The sequence below is a fragment of the Chaetura pelagica genome, unplaced genomic scaffold, assembly GCF_000747805.2.
Source record: "Chaetura pelagica isolate M959 unplaced genomic scaffold, ChaPel_1.0 scaffold551, whole genome shotgun sequence".
Classification (NCBI taxonomy): Eukaryota; Metazoa; Chordata; class Aves; order Apodiformes; family Apodidae; genus Chaetura; species Chaetura pelagica.
Window position 1 is genome coordinate 174135 of NW_009952067.1, and position 19856 is coordinate 193990.

Consider the following 19856-nt stretch of genomic DNA (forward strand, 5'->3'; position numbering starts at 1 on the left):
CCTGCTGAAAAGCTACTGTGCCAAGCGTGCAGCACTGGGCTGGGGATGCTTCTGATGTCTAAAGTCAACTGCATTTTCCCAGCTGGTGACCAGCACTGAGAGCACACCCTGAGGCCTATCTGCTTTGATTAGAGGACAGCAGCTTGTAGCACTGACCCTTGCCAGTGCACAGCAGCAACGTGCAGAAGCCAACTGCCTATTGCTGTGTCCTAGTAAAGGCTGCTTACCTCTCAGGCCATCCGGTCCTGGCTGACTTAACTATTGGAAGATGCAGTTCAAAACTCCGGAAGGCAGGATCTGTGTCCTTGGACTTGAGGCAGTAGTCAGATCACCCCAGTGTGAGATTATGCTGCAGTGACCACAGAACGGTGTTCAAGATCCTTAGGGCAGCAAGGAGGGTGCATAATGAGCTCACAATCCCGGACTTCAGGAGAGCAAACTTTGGCCTCTTCAGAGATCTGCTTGGTAGAGTACCATGGAATAAAAGGCCTGGAGGGAAGAAGGGCCCAAGAAAGCTGGTTAATATTCAAGGATCACTTCCTACAAGCTCAGGAGCAGTGCATCCCAACAAAGTCAGACAAAAATGCAAGGAGGCCTGCATGGATAAACAAGGAGCTCCTAGACAAACTCAGACATAAAAATGAAGGATGTAGAGGGTGGAAGCAAGGACAGGTAGCCTGGGAAGAATACAGATAAATTGTCCAAGCAGCCAGGGATCAGGTTTGTTTTTTTTTTGTTGATGATAAAGGGAAGACGGGAGAATGTGGGCTCTCTCTGAAGGAAACAGGAGACCTGGTTACCTGGGGTAACTAGCCTATGGAGAAGGCTGAGGAACTCAATTACTTTTTTTGCTTCAGTCTTCACCAACAAGTTCACAAGCCACACCACTCAAGTCACAGAAGGCAAAGGCAGGGACTGGGAGAATGAAGAACTACCCACTGTAGGAGTAGATCAGGTTCAAGACTATCTAAGGAACCTGAAAGTGCACAAGTCCCTGGGACCTGATGAGATGCATCCACAGCTCCTGAGTGAACTGGTAGATGAAGTTGCAAAGTCACTTTCCATCATATTTGAGAAATCATGTCAGTCCACTGAAGTTTCTGCTGACTGGAAAAGGGGAAACATAACTCCCATTTTTAATAAAGGAAAAAATGAAGACCCAAGGAACTACAGGCCAGTCAGTCTCGCCTCTGTGCCCGGAAAGATCATGGAGCAAATCCCCCTGGAAACTATGCTAAGGCACATGGAAAATAAGGAATTTGTTAGTTACAGCCAACATGGCTTCATTAAGGGCAAATCCCAACTGAAAAATTTTGTGGCTTTCCACTATGGGGTCACAGCATTGGTGGATAAGGGAAGACCATCTGCCTAGACTTGTACAAAGTGTTCAACACTGTTCCACGTGACATTCTTGTTTCTAAATTGAAAAGACATGGAGGTGATGGATGGTACACTCAGTGGATAAGGAATTGGCTGGATGGTTACACTCAGAGTTGTGGTCAATGACTCAATGTCCTAATGGAGACCAGTGACAAGTGGCATTCCTCAAGGCTTAGTGTTGGGACCAGTGCTGTTTAACATTCTTGTTGGTGACGTGGACAGTGGAATTGAGTGCACCCTCAGCAAGTCTGCTGACGACATCAAGCTGTGTGGTGTGGCCAACACACTGGAGGGAAGGGAGGCCATCCAGAGGGACCTTGACAGGTTTGAGAGGTGGACCTGAGTGAACCTCATGCAATTCAGCAGGGCCAAGTGGGTCGGGGCAAACTAATGTTTGCATAATGTGACTTGAGTGATGACTGAAAGAGGCAATGCAGTGAGACAAGAGGGCAGGCAATCTTAGCTCATTTATTTTAAATGTTGCAAACCTGGGGGAAATCATAGTGTTTGTTTTTTACTTTACCTAATATGTTTATTTCACTTTCTGAGATAGGTTTTTACTCTCTGGTCATATTTGCAGTATTTCCCTTAACTGAAAAAGAAGACAGATAGTACAAGATAAGATGGTCCATAGAAATGTATGTCTGTCTACTCTGACACTGTGATCAAGTCCCTTCTTGTCCACATTGGACAGTGTAACTGAACTTTTTTCAAAGGGTTCTGGATTGAATTCCAAAGGTGAAATATGATTTCCAAAGGCCCAGATAATTTACTTATTTTTTTGCCCTAATTCTGTACCTCCCAAGGAATAGGAGCTACCTTAAGGGAAACTGAACAACACCACTTCTGTAAAACCAAGAGATTCCAGGAATGTCTAAATCTGTATTTTCTTCCAAAGCGTGGAGGTGTAAAAATTTCAGTCACTTCTAGAGCTGCACTACAGTCCCTATAGACCTGCAAGGCTTCCAGGCCACTTCTTCAGCACTTTCAGTACTACATTACAGCTTGTGTCTTGAATTTTCATCTTGCACTATATCCCACCTGAAGAAGTCTATATACAGTTGTTTGTGCAGCTCAAAACTGAGATTACTCTATGAAGTTAGAAGAGTGGGGAAGTGGAAATGCTCAGATACACATCTAAGTTGTCATCTTTCTCATACAGTATTTACTGTGAGACATTTAAATCTTCTGCTTGTTTCTTTACTTCCTAGGACTGTTGAAAATGCATCTGAATTTTTGCATCTAGTCAACAAAGGCCTACAGCTGAGGACCAGGCACCCAACACTGGTGCATGCTCATTCTTCTCGTTCTCATCTGGTGGTAACCTTAACCATAACCACAATTGTCTCTGGAGATAACTTTGGTAAGTAGGATGTGACTAAAATAGATCTAGAGCCAGTTGTTTTTTTGAAAAACAGTCTGTGGACTGAGATACTTTCATCTTGTTTTTTCATCCTTTTCCCAATGTTTAGTACATTCCCTCAGTTCTTTTCCAGTGTTTAACTTGGGTGTATCTTCTCAAATAACAAACTGGTTTGCTGTCTGAATGCTACTGAACCTTTCACTTCCATTAAAACTTTTCACTTTTCTTTACATAACTTGACTTTCAGAGAGTACCTGAAGTTTTACAGCATGAAGCAACTAATGAAGTAAATTTTATCAATAAATAAGATAGATAGCAGTAAGATAGATACTCAAATAGAGCAGTTAAGTACCTTCATACGACATACTGTCATGATTCATGCTAAGTTTGTAGGTAAAGCTAACCATGCATTTTAGGGATCATCATATGCTTTTAGGTCAGAAATTACTATTTTTTTACCCACTGCCTTGCAAAAATGTCCATTACATTCAGAATTTCTTGAACTGTTAATAGTAGGCCACTGTTGGAACAGACTGTTCTGTTTACTATGGCAAAGCCTGTATTTCTACTTTTCATTACCACACCAAGACTTACCAGTTTATTGCTTTAGGAGAAACTTCAGCTTTTGGGGGTTAACTTTGTTTTCTTTTGCTCATGTTGTAATTAGTCCCTCTGCTTCTAGTGCTGTGGCCTATCTTCTTCATACTCTGTAACAATAACATGGTTTTAGAAAGTGGGAAATATTTAACATATTTTTCCCTTAGATTGCTATCAGAAATTAAACCTACTCTATTAGCAAAGCAGAACAGTGCCCACGCTCACCTACGGGCCTTGCCAAGAGACACAGTTACTTCACGAGTTGCAGCCCCAGCATTCCAGATGTTAGCTCTAGCCAGTCTCAGATTCTTGTCACAGACAGATGTTACATTTCAAAACACAGTGTTTGCACTGTTAGTGCACCAGCCATCTTGTCTAGCCCAGACCTCCCTTTGCCATTTTGGTTTGCAGTCACCCTCCTGTGCCCTGGTGTCTGGCAGCAAAACTCCACTGAAGTGTCTAATTTATACTGAATGCAGACTTGGGCTTTCAGCTCATGGCACATGGATGAAGATGTGCAGCGTGGGGGTTAGAGCAGCACTGCAAATGGGACCTTGCTGTAGCAAGGTGACAGCTCATTCTGTCTTGTTTAAAAGGAGAAATTCCTGATTTTAAAGTGAGGTGCAACTGTCATATATATCAACACTGGAGATCTAAAAAGCTGGAAACTCTGCAATGATTTCTGCACCTAAAGCTAGGGTTGACAAGCCAGCACTGGTTTGGGTCTGATTAAGTCTTTCAGCATTTTGTTTCAGTAATGGCTGTTTTTTTGAGAAGAACAGTTTCTTAATTTCCTTGTCTCAAACTGAAGAGGAGAGAGAGCACTTATTTTTACATTGTATGGCCTGAAGCCATTTATTCTGTGTAAACCAACACAGCTGCTCTGTCTACACATGGGTTTTAGCAACAGCCTAGCTGGAGGTACAGAGCTCTACAACCCAATATAGCCTGTATCTTGATCAAGTTTTGCAGCTCAGAGCTTTGCAGCAAGCCTCGTATAAGTCCCCAAGAGAGTGTATTGTCTCTGTCACCTGTCAGCAGTGTGTGCCTTTTATTCTTTCGTCTTTCAGAGACAGAGAGCAATGAAAAACAAAACCCTGAAGAAAAAAAAAAGGCAAAACTGCTTTGGGAAAGCCTTCCTGTACATACTCCTACTAAGCTCGTGTAAAAGCAGCTTTCCCAGAGAATGTCTTCCTCTTCCTTCCCAGCAGAGAGTGGCGAAAGCCAGATGCTGCTGCTGAGGAAGAGGAAGGATATGAAGCAGTCTAGTGCAGCTGCAGAAATAGCAGGAGTAGCAGGTAACCAACCTGCACAAGTGGGATCCATGCTATTGAGGCCAATAGCTCATCATGTGGAGATGCAGCAGTGGCATATCAGGGCTGTAGGAAGTCTAGAGGTAACAGCAGCAAGGAACAAAATAGAATAAGTGGGATTAATTTATTTTTTAATTATTTTTTTTTCCAGAGCACCAGCAGGTGATGTTTCAAATACAGAGAAGAAGATTTTCAGAGCTCACTACTCACAGATACTCAAAATCTCACTTTGCTTGCTGTCAATCTAAAACATGAAAAAATGGCCTCTAAAGTCCTAACTGGACTCCTGTTTTTTTGTTTTCCACATAGAAGTGTGAACAGTGGGGATACTAGATACAACAGAACATACAGCCAAGTCTTGTTACCAACTGATGTGATCAATTTGATGAACAAAGATAGAACAAAGAACAAAATCTTAAGATACAAAACGTCATTTTTCTATTCATCATATAAAAAGTTATTCAGCCTGCCTGTGCCATTGATTGTGACTTATCTATTGCTTCTGTTACAACAGACTAAAACAGCAGATACTGTGCTTCCCCTATTGGTGCCCCATTCTCCCCCATCTCAATTTCCAGTGTCAGTGAGAAACTCCCCTTGTTTGTCTTTTCCATTAACCAGGCACTTCATGGGAAGATGAACAAATCAGTCAGAGACTAAATAAAGAGGTTTCCAGCACCTTTCCACAAAAAACAAGAGACAGTAAATCCACCTCTTCTTCCAGAGCCTCTTCACCAGCACAGCTTGAAGCCAATGAGAAACTGAAGCAAGTCAAAACCAGATTGCAGCTGGTGGATCTGGCTGGTAGTGAGTGTGTTGGTAAGTGAATGTGTCTGTTCATGGGCATATTACTCCTGAGATCTGGGTTACAATAATTGCCTTCACCTCCTTGTGTAGGGATATGTGTGACCCTTCTTTCGCACATGGTGGTTTAAACCCACAGATCCTGACATAAACAAAATTTGTGGGCCTGATTGTTCCAGTTCTATACTGGTACAGTTTAACTGAAAATCTGTCTGCATAAGCCTAAAATAAGCCCAGGACGGTTACCCATATCTTAGGTATATTATTTGTTCAGACTGGTTTTATTAGGCCTGTTTTTCTACTCTGAAAATTAGCATGTCTTTGTACAGAATTGTTTAAAGTGCATAAATTATTTAAATATGACAAATATCTGTAATAATTGATATTATCACGTGTGGGGTTTTCTGCCTTATTGTGGAAAAAGTCTTGGAGGAAGTTAGTGTTGAAAAGATAATATTGTTTTCATCGTTTCTTCAAAGCGTTTTCCTCCTCCCACCTCCTCTATGCACACAATAATTTCAAAAACTTGATTATTTCCTAAAGGACAAGCTCTCTTACCAAGAAAAGCCATGCAGCCAAATGTATCATTCCAGAAATAATGTTTTGAAAACTGAACCAGTATTATGAAAGAGTCTTTTACTTTACTGCCAAGAATTCTTGCTGTTGCTCACTGTTAAACTTTTGTTCTACAGAGAAACTTAATATAATACGGGTTTTTTTCATTTGCTCTCAGTGCTGGAAATGGTTTGGTACACATGCAATTGAGCAACACTGTCTGTTTGTTCCCTCAGTTCAACCAGGATGAACATTTAATTGGTTTGGGGTTTGGCAGGCCAGATCTTCATGAAGCCCAGAAGAACTGTGCTCACTTACATGAATGTTAGATGTGGCTCAGCACACACAAAAGACTAAACCCTGCCATCAGCTATGCTGGTGGAGATTTGAAGATGTTGGACTCACTCTGATAAAAGTGAGGGTAGCTGTTAACTCACAATTGTTTTAAAATGTGGACAAATCCATGCATCTCACACACTTTAAATGTTTGCTCCACAGCCGTCCTGGATCATTCACAGCATTTACTAACTAAATGGTCCTTTTTTGGTAAACTGAAAACTCTGCTAAATGCTTTCTGGAAGTTCATCTGGCCCAATGTAGATAATCAACAGTTTCAACATGTACCCCCCTCACCTATTTGCAGTTTTCTGCTTTAGGGTGATAGCCATTGTCTCAGAAACCCACGGAATATAAAGAAGCCTGGGGATGACTTGCAGACACAGACCCCAGTAAAGTCAGTCTGAGATACATCCTATCTCAGGTTACTGACACCCTGTGGTAGGGTCTTCCAACTGTCTGACTCTGTGTCTCTCTGCAAAGAGACTCTACAATTCAAGCCCCATCCTCTCCCACAGTCACCCTTCTCCAGCTCTCACTGTCCAGACTTCTGGGTTTTTTTTCTGTTACTGTGTCAAAAGTAGCAACAGAATTTTTCACAATTGCAGTTGAAGCCTCTTTGCTTAGTCTTACTATTGCCTTTTTCTACCCTGTACTAGGTATGTCTGGAGTGACAGGTGCAGCACTGAGAGAGACATCATTTATTAACCGCAGCTTGTCTGCCCTAGCAGATGTCCTTGGAGCTATAGCAGAGCAGCGGTCTCATGTACCCTATCGAAACAGCAAACTTACCCATCTGCTTCAGGACTCTGTAGGTGAGGGATTATTCTGACATTTTACAGTATGGCTTTCTTCTCTCAAGCTTTCCCCTCCTTTGTTGTGTAAAACTAGAGGATATTCTTGTAGTCCTCCCTTGTATGTGGGCCTCTCTTCAAAGACACTGACTTTGGAGCAGTGTAAGTACACAGTGAGAGTTCTGAGCTCCTGGATTTGGCTACACCTTGCTGCTTCCAAGGTTCAGTTTAGGAACACACTTGGAACAATCACAACATCTCTAATAGGATCCTGTAAAGGGTAATAATTGCATTCCACAGGTGTTTCATGTCAGGTACAGTTTACAAATTAAGCTTCAATCTTTACTACTACAGGGTATAGTAACATACCTACACATTCCTTAAGACTGTGCTCTGTAGCAGTAAGACAAAGGGAGACAGAACACATGCCTTTTTTGTGTCTGGGTCACCTCCTCTTCTACAACTCTTCATCTTCTTCCTGCAGTAACATGAGATTTGTGTCCATCCATATAGTACATTAGTTCATTGTATTTCAGCCAGAGAGCATCAGCCTTTTAGTCTCCAGTTCCAGGTATCAATAGTGACTGAGGTAACAGTTCTTCAGAGCTTTTGAAATACTGTTAATTTTTGCTTGAACTTTTAATTTCACCTAGCAATTGAGTCCCCACTGTGAAAAGGGAAAACCAAAGACACACAGGAGTTTAGGAGCTATGTTGTATGGGCACTGAGCATGCTTTTACCATGCCTGGTATATGACTTGAATTATGCTGTTTAGGTGAAAGTGTTGAAAGTTGCAATTTCCTTGTTTATTTAATCATTCTCTGTGAACTTCTAAGTAGTCTAGTTGGCTTTATTATCACTCAGATAAGCCATGTTGCCATTACCCCAAATGTACAAACATTTTACTAAGCTTAATGAAGTACCCAGATCCATAACATTCATTTAGACTAACTAATGAAGCTATAAGTGTAGAAAAAAAAAAATCTACATTACAAATCGTGAAACGTATTCTACTGACACAAACATCATACTGTTAGATATAGACTTCCCTTGAAGGAGCTGTTTTCAATAGCCCTCTTCATTCACAGTCTTTTACTTTAAAAAGCCATGGTAGACCATTGTTGTGTAGATCAATATGTTATCAGCATATAACTTACTTACTTACCTCATTGTTTTCAGTATCTTTTGTCCCTTTCCTGCTTTTAGGAGGTGATGCTAAACTGTTGGTGATGTTGTGCATCTCTCCTGACCAAAAGTACCTAACAGAATCAATGCAGTCTCTGGGATTTGGAACTCGTGCACGACAAGTTCAGAGAGGACAAGTCAAGAAAAAAATTTTCCCAGTGCACAGTAAAGCAAAATAAAACCTAAGACTCCTGTGGATTGAAGTATTATTAATGAGTTCCTCAGACTGAAATGTATATTGTTGTCCTAAAGCCATTCTTTTAGCTATCAACTGCCAGATAAAATAAACAATCCTTAACATGGCATGAGCCAGCAATGTGCCCTTGTGGCCAAGAAGGCCAATGGCATCCTGGGGTGTATTAGAAAGGGTGTGGTTAGTAGGTCAAGAGAGGTTCTCCTCCCCCTCTATTCTGCATTGGTGAGGCCACATCTGGAGTATTGTGTCCAGTTCTGGGCCCCTCAGTTCAAAAAGGACAGGGAACTGCTCGAAAGAGTCCAGCGCAGAGCTACGAAGATGATTAGGGGAGTGGAACATCTCCCTTATGAGGAAAGGCTGAGGGAGCTGGGTCTCTTTAGCTTGGAGAAAAGGAGACTGAGGGGTGACCTCATCAATGTTTACAAATATGTAAGGGGTGAGTGTCAGGGGGATGGAGTTAGGCTTTTCTCAGTGATGACCAGTGATAGGACAAGGGGTAATGGGTGTAAATTGGAGCATAGGAGGTTCAAGGTGAATATCCGAAAAAAATTTTTTACTGTGAGAGTGACAGAGCACTGGAACAGACTGCCCAGGGAGGTTGTGGAGTCTCCCTCACTGGAGACATTCAAAACCCACCTGGATGAGTTCCTGTGTGATGTACTCTAGGTGACCCTGCTCTGGCAGGGGGGTTGGACTAGATGATCTCTTGAGGTCCCTTCCAGCCCCTAAGATTCTATGATGGCATTAGTGAGCCATGAACCTGCTGATAATGCCCTAGCTCCAAAGATAATAGCAATGAGTATTGACAACAGCTACCAACTGTGGTGGAATGGCATAGAAATAAACTGGGCTTTATTACTTTGTGACATGGTTTTGGTAATGTGTTTCCTTTGGTCAAGTAGAACTATGTTAAGAGAGTCTTGATTTAGGATGGCTCATTTCTGAAAGGCCAAGGGTGCATTCTGTTTACTCTGTAGAAGACAGAAATCTAAATACTCCAGTGTTTCAAAGCAGCAAGTGAAATACTTCCCCTCAGCTTGAATTAAAATGAAATGCATCATCATGGATTGCTCTTCTGTCTGGATGGGGCCATTCCTAATGCACTACCAACAGGTAGAAGTGTAAAGGAACCCATCAGCTGTATTGAATGGGGTTCTGTTCTCTGCTTTTAGATAGGAAATAATGGCACTAGCAAGATGGAGGAAAAGCAATAAGGCTGCATCTGTTATCCCTCTGGAATGCAGCATAGGAAGCAAATTAGGGATTATACAACTTTTTGAAAACACACTTAGGTTAAATGGTTGGAGCAAATCCCAACTCTGTTGAGTTCACCAAGACTACAGCTTTGCCTGTTTTGGGTATATTGGGTTATTTTGCTCCATGAGTGCTAAAAGGCACAGAATTACAGGTTCTTACAGTTTAACGAGACCTAACTTGTATAACTTTTAGTAGGAGTATGGTCTGTTGTTTCACTTGCATTTCTGAAGCAAGTTAACTACATCACAACCTTGAAGATGTGCCTGCACATTAGAAAAGGATAAATACACGCTTCCTATCCATCATGTGAATAAAACAAAAGGCAACAAACAACAACTTTGTGTGTGCTGCTGGTTGTCCTTAAGAGGCTCCCACATCAACATTGAGACACCATCATGCAGGGTTTATGAATGAAATTACACTGGGAGAAGTTTCAATGAAACCTAAGCAATGTTAGAGTTGAAAAATGGTTCTGAGATTACTAGTCGGGTTCAAGTAACATCCGATGTGTTTTCTGTGCTGCATTACTGCCCAGCAGAAGCCTCCACTCTGAATTTTCACCTTCAGCAATTACTCTGCCTCTAGACTGGGAGAGAGGTCATTGGCAGGTCACTGCAAGAAAGCTGAAATTGCAGTGGCCTGCCTAAAAGTTTATGGTACTTCAAGTCACTTAACCTCCACAAGCATAAATATTTATCCAGAAATTATATAGCATACTATCATTGGAATTTCACCCTTGAATATGTAACAGCTGCTGTGGTGCATGCAGTGCTCTGGTGCTCAGAACATTAGCATCGCAACTGGAGCTGTAATAATACTTGTTTTCCTAAATAATTTCAGCAGGGTAAAAATGCCTTGCCTTTACCTGATTCCAGCAGCAACAGATGGGTAGAAAGAGAATCTGGCCACAGGACCTTAGGAAACAGAATGGTTACTTAAGCCATCTCAGATGAGAAAGTGTCAGAGTGAGGAATGTTAGCCTGCAAAATAAAACTCAGGAGCAGACAGCTTCAAGCTCACCTTAGTCTCATGACAGCTAGGCTACTAAAGCAGCCTGCATTGGATGGCTAGCTAATTACACCAGCACCTTTCAGTAAATTACTCTTTTTTTTTTTTTTTAAGGATTTGACATTTCCTAAGTGTTAACACAGAAATGTAATTTGCCATGAACCATGCTTTCTTTTCTTCTGTTTCTTTGCTGCTCTTCAGAGCTTAGCATTTCTTTACACCTGCGTGACAGGGGAAAAGCAGCAATACTTATTGTTAAAGTTGAGAAATAAACCCCTCAAATATCAGCAAAAGTTTTAAGTTTCTACATTAACACTGACTCTGCCAAACTGTGCACATGCAGCATTCCCTATTCCTGTTCTCCTTGTCAGTGTAATGTATCACTTGCTGTTTGACCTAGACAGTGAAGTGTACAGGATATGCAGGGCAGCAATGTTAACTTTTTGCTCTCAGAACTTTCAGGTTTGGAATTTCCTGGGTTATAGAGACACAATTGCTCAATCCCAGTGTCAGATGTGATGCACTGAAAGACAGAAGAGCAAAAGCTGCAAGGGTGAAAAGGCTTTACTCCAGCTTCTAAGCTGAATTGTCTTCTGCCCAAAGATTCACTTGGGCCTGCTAAAGGAGAGGCAGGGATCTTCAGACATGCAGCTGATGTTCTGAGGAGCATGGAAAACAGCATGTGCAAAGCCCTATCTCTACTTTTCTGCTGTAATTTTATTTTAGTTTTCAGATCTTTTGTTTTGAAATAAAAGCTATGTTAGAAAAGCAGGTGTGACAAATATTCATGGAGCTGACTTCAAGGCTTCCTTTGTTGACTAAAACCTATCCTGATAACCCAGTCCTTACCATCTTGACACTGTAAACTGAAGCACACTTGCCAGCACTGGGAGAAAGAATGTGATACTTGAAAGCATTCTAGTAACTGGAGACAGAAGGTCACAAAAGCACCAGGAAAAAAGAGGTTGTTCCTAACAATGCCCATATAGTTTATTTGCTAATACAGCTTTGTTCTCTGAGAGAGCAGGGGCACAAGCAAATGAGAGTAAAAACTACATAAATCAGGAGAAAATCCTTCCAGCACAGCCCATAAATGCATAATCCAGAACTCAGTTGGTCTGGTGCATTGAAGCAAGAGCACTCTTGACCCTGCCATACCCTGCCTGCTCAGCCAGGTCACTGCTTCAGGGGGAGTGCTGTTCAGTATGGGCTGGTCCTCGCTCCTGTCCAGGATCAGCATGCCTTGGTGGCAGCCAGCATGTTAACCTTTCATTACTGGGCCCTCATTCTCCTCCCCAAGGTGCCAACTTTCTCCTGTGACAGTTCAGCCAGTGCTCAACTACTTTGTGCCTTCTACCACACCCCAGCTAGCCATGGGAAGGAGGCACTCCTCCCCACAGCCATGCAGGGCACCACACACCTCAACCACTCCTTGGACTGGCCTTCAGATGCCCTTCTCAAGCTTATTCTGCCTCCTTCCTTGCCCTGCAGATGAACAGTAGCTAGGAGCCTCCACCTCCTCAAAAAGCCTGCCTGTTACTTAAACCCACAGCAAAGACAAGAGAATTTGATCTTGTGAATACTCTGATATTTCAGCATCTTCATTCAGTGTAAAGTTGGCCAAGGAGTCAATGGTGTGAAGCTTGACCAGTGCATCAGATGCCTGGGAGGCCCAGGGTCCCCCAGTGTACCCCCAGCACCTTTTGTAAAGGTGGAAGCTACTTCCACACAGCAAACACTCCTCATCCCTGGCACCTACTCACACATCCTCCAACCCATGGGCCAAGCACCCTCACAGAAAGCAGAAAATTTGGATCCAGTTCAAAGACAAAGGACTGAGCTCATGTCTCTCCCTGCACCAGTGAACACTCTGGCAGATGTGGAGATGGGGCAGGGAAAAATGGGACTCTGCCAGACCAATCCTCAAGTCCTAAGAGAAGCAAGTGCTTGTCTAGGGTAAAATACACAGATAAGTGTACACAAAGACCTACACAAAGTTAGTGGGAGACACCCAGACATACCTAGAATCAGACAATAGCCTTCAAGGTTCAAGTCCAAAATTTGGCTCAGAAGTACAACGTGGTACCCACATTTCTCTGTGTATTTGTCATTACAGATGGAATTAATCAACTGTTTGCTGGTTCCCCTTGCAGCCCAGGGAAAGGGATTAACAAGGTAGATCTTTCAGCAAGTACCTCTGCCTCCCTAGTCTAGCAAGGGAGTCCAGGCAAAGGGTCTACAGCTCCAAGTCTTAGTTTGCCATCGCCAGGGAAACTGATTGCTCAAGGACCTGAATGCGAAGGACACACAACTCCTGATGAGGTTTTTCACTTGTTTTTTCAACGTTGATCCCTACCATACCGACCCAGCTCTGACAAAGATCTGCAGCACTGGTCCAACACACTTTCTTTCAGCCTTAGTGAATCTGCCCCCAGTTCACTAGCAGCACCCAGCTTTCCATACAGGGGAAGGCATTGTGCAGTGGGGCAGAGCAGAACCTGTGGCACAGGAGCTGCTCCCCATCAGCTCCCTGCCAAGACATATTTTTTTTGGTGCCCACAGGGAACACTTTTGTGCAGAACACCTTACCATGCCCCAAGAGCTGCCCCATGCTGAGCACATGGCTGGCACACTGCAGTTCAGAGCACTCTATACCCTCTTCAGACAAGCCATTCATCTTCCTCACCATCCAGGGGTGCCCTTATCAGCAGAGCCCCAGGAAGCAATATGATCCACAATTGCTCAACAGTGCTTCAACTCATCAACTGCAAAAAAGCAGTAATAAACCAGCCAGGCCTTTGGCCTACTCTTAAACAAAACCTTGACCTATGCTGACGTTTGAAAACTATATATTTAATTTCTACATGTGGCTTTATGCCTTGGCAGCAGCCACATCACAAAGAGAGGCTGCTCTTGGTTTTAGCCAGGCTAGGAAAACCATAATTAGCATTGGAAGGTTCACAAAAATGTTTAATTTCTTATTAAATTGCCTATTCCATTTTATGAAGCACTTTTCAAAACCCCTGCAAAATACAAGGCACAGGCAGAACGAGGCTGTTATTGGAAAAGGCTTTCAGCTCCTGCTGTGGACAAGCAGTTACAAGCTGATGGGCTTGCAAGCCCCTTCCAACGAGAGGAAGAGGCAGCAGCATCTGCTCACAAAGGGGTAGACAACCCTGGCGTGCAGGAACACCAAAGGTCCGGCAGCCTTTCACAAAACCAACCACACTGACCACAGCCCCAGCCCGACAAAAATGCAAGCCACATACTGTACAAAGGAAGGCACAGGGTGATCTAATTGAAGGGCATGAGTGAGGGGAAATTGCCTGTGAGACTTTGTCTTTTCTTATATCCATTTTTATCAAACCAGGTTTTATCTAGCAATACATTTGCCCCTTTTAATTGCATTTATATACAGCGAGACAAAAAAAATAATCTAACATAAATGTTGAGCCTGCTTGAATTCATGCCATGATCTCTGGGGAGGCTGGGGGAGCAGGCAGCCACATTTGGTTTTGTTTATTTCAGTCCATCTTTACTCAATGGGAAGATGCTCGTGGTCTTGACTAAGGTTGGCAACGCATCCCAAGAATACCCATCCCAAAGCTGCCTCAAAATATTCTTTGGTGACACTCAGAAGCAGGCCTGTCACAGCACTTCCCATGCGGCGGGGAGAGCAAACACAGCCAACAGATGGGCCACTGCAAAGCTCAAAAGGTTTCAGCTTGTGCTTGGCAATAGGCTGGTGCTGTGAAGGAACACAAGTGCCATTCATTTTTGGGGTAACCTGTGGTCCCCCTGACAGCGCTGCCACGTGGCAGGAACCACGTGAGCCTGCACAGACAGCGCTGAAGCCACGGGGTAATGCGTCTTTGTGCTCTCCTGCGCATCCCTTGCTGAGCTCTTGGGCTGTAAGAGCATTTTCAAGATTTTGTCCACCCCCCCTTACTTGATGACAGCACTCACCTCCACCCATGTTTTTACGTAAGAGCTCAGATTAAAGGAAAAAAAAAAGATAGATGATCCCCCTACCCCATACCCAATAGCTTGAGAGTGGTCAGAAAAAACATTTGGAGGAGTCCCAAACTCAGTACTTGAATAATGTGATGCTCTAAATTCACCTCTTGTTTGTTCAGTACATTACATGACTCTACTGACTTGGAAATCAGCCTCAGAAATCCTGCCAAAATGCTTAAATGGTCAAGTGACCAGGCATTCAGATATCAGTACTAACAGTTCAAACACCAGGACTTGAATTCAGCAACAAAAGAACCACAGTGCTCCAACTATCAGGAAGAAGTATTTAGCATCAGCTTTGATAGAAACAATACCCATAGTTATCAAACTCCAGGAACATGAGATTTGCACATCTTATCCATAGACTTGCAAGCAGGAAGTTGCACCTCTGCTCATTATGCTGGGGAACCACAGTTAACCCAAGTTAGCACCCCCATGTTCTTCCAGCTCGACCAGCTTGATGCTTGCAAGTAGCTCCTCCAACACGTGTCCCCTCTTGCCCTTTTTCTGTTACATGAAATTACTATCCTCACTGGGATGAGTCACTGCCCAGCTGTCCACTTAAAAGCAAGCACCAGAAGGAGTGGTTTTCCCCTCTCATTTTCCTCTGGACTTTTACTAAATCAGTTCTTTCCCTCTTCTAAACAAAAATAAAAACAAAACAACAAAAAAGCCAACCCACTACTATAAAAAGCTTTGAAAGCCACACCAGAAGCCTTGAAGATCCAAGAGACAGAAAATTATACTTCCTCCCTTGCTTCAGATGCTTGGGTTTTTAATGGCACAAGCCTCCTCCATCTCTTTCTGAGCATGCACAGACACACAGACTGCTCACTACATGCTCTGAGCTGGCACATGGAATAACACAAGCTCCAGGTTAAACTCACAGTCAGCTTCAGAAATGCAAGCATTTTGCAGGGCAGCTGATGCACCAGCAACCAGTCCTTTACACGTTAGCCACAGGCGTCTGATATTTCCAGCCCTACGTGCCTTGGCCACGCAGAACCGACACTCCCAACACTTTTCCCCAAGTCCACACTCCTTTTCTCCCAATGCGTTTCCCAAGCTCTCCCGGGAGTAGGTGGCTCAGCACAGAGGGATGCATGCACTGATACACATGCTTCTTGGAGAAGAGCTCAATGAGGGGCCTGTGCTGCTCTGGCTGGGTCTGCTGCCAAGGCTGAATCCCTGGAGAACAGCTAGCTGGTGCTTATCGTGCTGATACTCTTAGTGCTTCAGATTGTGACCAAGCTTAGGCAGCCAGATCTGACAAGCTATTTCATGGTGTCCAACCTGTGGCAAGCACTTCCCAAAAGAGAAGGCACAAAATTTGCAAGATGCAAACAGGGACACTTCCTGGAGATGGCATAGGGGTCAATCCATAGGCACTATAAAGATGTGTTAGGAAGGTACTAGGCAATGCAAGAGCCACTGTTCAAGCCACCCACCACTGATGTTGCCTTATGGAAAGATGTATGTCCCATCTGCTGCCCTCCCAGCCTCCATCCAGAAGAAGGGCTTCATAATAAGTCTTTGTGGAAAGCTGTTGCAGATTCACTGTGGACATGTACCAGCTGGAAGCTACAGCAGTATCTTTTGCTACTGTTCACTACCTAATGCCATCAGAGCAGAGAAATATGCTTGGTAGCAAGCCCCTTAGATCAGCCAAGACATGGCAGTGAGGTACCCACTGCACTTTTCATCTCTCCTCTTAGCTTGGCTCATGAAGACTCTGAAACTGTCCATAGTAGCCATCAGACCAGCAGCTGTGATGTGGGGAACATGCAACAGGCAATTCAAAAGGATGAAAATGAAATCCACAGTCAGATCTGAGGATGACTTCTGCTTCCTTACCAGAACTCTGGTTTACCTGCTAAATTTGACATAGCATTTGCAACAGCAAGAGGCAAGATGAGACTGTGATGCCTGAACACAAGAAGCGGTACCTGCACATTTACCAACATCATTGCCACATGGACAAGAAGAGAGGACTTACGATGGACACACTGATACAGACACTGCATGACTGCAGGCAACTTAAACCAGCCACTTTTGGGACATGGGACGCAAGCAATAAGTTTACAGCTTTTCAGCATGAGCAGGTTTGTGATAACCCCTTCCATCTCAGTCCCATAAATCCCAGCACATCAAAACATCACAAGCTTTACAATTGCAACTGCAAGTCATGGGCTCAGCTCCAAGGTACACAGAGAAAAGGCTGCAGGGATAAAGGAAATGTAAAAAATGGGTGGTTGCATGAGGACATGGGGCAGAGGAAGAGGAGCAAGCTACCTGCAGAGTCACTGCACAGGTCCTGGGAGAGCTCCTGCTGCATCTCTCTGGAAGCAAGCCCTGCACTGCCATGTCCCTCTGCAGAACAGACCAAACCAAGCCCAAAAAAGGGGAGGTGCTACTGGGGTCACCTCTGCCCATTTGCAGGCAAGCTTGGTGCTGCACAAGGCAACACTGAACTGCCTTCAGCAAAGACACCTTTTCAGAGAGCCTGGCCAAGCACTACTGATACCATCACGGCACATGGTGATCCCTGAATGCTCTGAGAGATATGGAGAGGGTCCCAAACCCCAAGTCATGCCTTGCCAGGGCTGCTGTGGACACAGCCAGGCACAGTCAGCACACTCGAGACACAGCCAGCTGAACTCGTCACACAATGCTGCCATCACAGGGTGGTGTGGTGACTGCAAGACTGAAGATAAGAAGGTGCCTCACCACAGGCACAAGGAAGCCTCCAAGAAGGCCAGTGACCTTTGGACACCACCTACCTCCCATAACAGGTGGAAAGGAAGGAGAAAAAAAAAGGCACAGAGTTCTGAGAGAGCTCTGATAAAGCTGTGGCAGGCATAAGATATGGGAGATGCAGTGACAGAGGGGCGTACAACATTACCTCACTGAAGTCCTGAAAACAAACCTGGCCTGGACCTGGGAGTTCAGATTTTGTTGGCAGAGGTCCTGTCCTCAGGGCTGAGGTTTTGCCAGACTCTGGCCAGAGCCTCACATGAGGCTCCTGCTTTTAACAGAGCAGGCCCAACAAGCCCCTAGAAGAGTTTCCTGGTATCTCCCACCCACCACCACCAAGTGGCACTACCACCAGGTCAGTCCCTGCAGGTCTCCCACCTTCACCCGGCTGCTCACACCACCAGACATCTGGGGTGCAGAGACAGACAGGGCTACTCTCAGATCAGACTCAGCAGCCCTAGGAAAGGACACTGCTGGACAACTAACATGTACCAAGGTCCTCTGCAGCCAGAGAGACCAGGACTGCAGAGCTGCTCTCCTAGGAAAGCCCCAAGCTCCAGGCGAGATGAGAGACACAGACAAGAGATAAAATAAGGACACTCAGAGGTAAAATAAGCTATGGCCTAACAATGCAGCTCTTCCTGGTAACCACAGGATACTCTTAACAAGGTCCTGATGACTTACTGCCACCCTTCCCCATGCCATTGCTGGCTGCAGTCCTTGCAAGTTACTCCCTACACCAGCATATCCCAGGGAAGAGTCAGCAGCTTCACCACTACAAGATGCCAAACACAGAAAGAAAAAGTGGTTCCCAGGCCTCATCCCAGCAGCTGCTCAAGAGTTCCTCAGTGAATATCTGAGCAAGACTGAAAAGCAAGCAAGCCCCACCCCACCAGGGCTCTCCTTACTTCTCTCTTGGGCAGCTTATCCACAAGACCACAACACTGGAGCACATGGGTAACTTCTCACAGATTGTCTGCAGAGACCTTCCCCTGTTGTTGGTTCTTCTCCTCAGGCAGAGCTGATTTCCTGTGCCTTGATTGCCTTCCTCTGTAGCACTCTCCACCTGGACTTGCTACCAGCTGTAGCAAGGTAAAGACCTGAGCAACCAGGAACCAGGAACTTCTGGTACCTGCCCTTGGGCAGAGGAGAGCAGCTCAGGGACACCAGAAAACACCTCACTCATCTCCATGTCTTGGATGTCATCACTGAAACAGCTGTCCCTGCTGTCACTATGCCTTGTGGGCTCCATGTTTTATCAATGTGTCCTCTACACAGGAAGAATTTATATTTGTAGCTTTGTGGGCACCTGCCTGGAGCTAATAAGGCAGAACTGAGCCTGCAGGACAACATCCATGAAGCAGCACCAGAGTGGTGGTAACAGTGGTTTGGGGCTTCGGAGAGTCTTTACAGTTTGTTAATCATAAAGGTGCTGGGTCTTCTGAAAGCCCAGCTGATGCTCTGGCACCATCCTTGGGAAAGGAAGCCTTCAAGAGCTCCCACTCCGCTCAGTTCTGAAAACAGGATAAAACTGGCATCAGGGCATCCTAGGGGAGTAGAGCCCCCCCCTTAGGATGCTGGCCCTATATTTTTCAACAGTAATTCTGCTTTGGATCTCAAAATGGTTTGTGCTGAAGCAGATTGGAAAGCAATGGTTTGTACTCTCTCTATTATTTGCAGTGCAAATGTTAAGCAAAATTGTACCCAGATGCTGCCACAGCAAACCCTACTGCTCATCCCCTGCTGCAGGACGTGGCTGGCTGAATGCCAGTGCTGGCAGCTGGGGTGGGCTGGGACTGGCCAGGGCCATGGCCACTCCAAAGGAAGGCCCCATGTCTGCACCCCCGGCCTCAAGGCATTTCCTAAGAGTTGGTTTGGATCTAGACGTTCAAAACCACACCCATCCTTGGGGCTCTCTTCACTGCCCATCTGGCACAGGCCCATTGAGCAGTTCTACTGCCAGATTTTCCTTTCAACCAGGTATGTAGGCTGGGAAGGATTCCTTGTTTTTCCTAGTACAGGCTGTGAGCCTTATGCAAAACTGTGACTGACTCAGGGAGCTGGGGCTTTAAAAAGAAACTGTAGTGTGCAGCAACAAAGGCAAGAAATGCCATCAAAGCTGGCAGTGCTGACATTGCCCACCTACCCCCAGGTGCCTCACCTGCCCTAATGCACCCACTCTGGTGACTGTCCTTCTTGACCATCCCAAGAATGGAAGCTCCCCAAAATAAATCTTGTTATCACTTTAATGGAGGGATTATAGGAGCCCTTTGTTCATGTCTGACAAAAAAGACAGT

At 44.6% G+C, this 19856-nt stretch overlaps 1 protein-coding gene across 1 annotated transcript in view; it reads left to right on the forward strand.

Annotated features, from left to right (window-relative positions):
• The window catches only part of KIF25 (kinesin family member 25), a 42762-nt gene extending 34256 nt beyond the window's left edge, over nt 1-8506 (forward strand). The window contains exons 12-15 of the mRNA XM_010005382.1: nt 2592-2743; nt 5275-5472; nt 7008-7163; nt 8349-8506. Of these exons, the coding sequence (XP_010003684.1) occupies nt 2592-2743; nt 5275-5472; nt 7008-7163; nt 8349-8506 (664 nt within the window). The remainder of the gene's footprint in view (nt 1-2591; nt 2744-5274; nt 5473-7007; nt 7164-8348) is intronic.
• The last annotated feature ends 11350 nt before the right edge of the window (nt 8507-19856 follow it).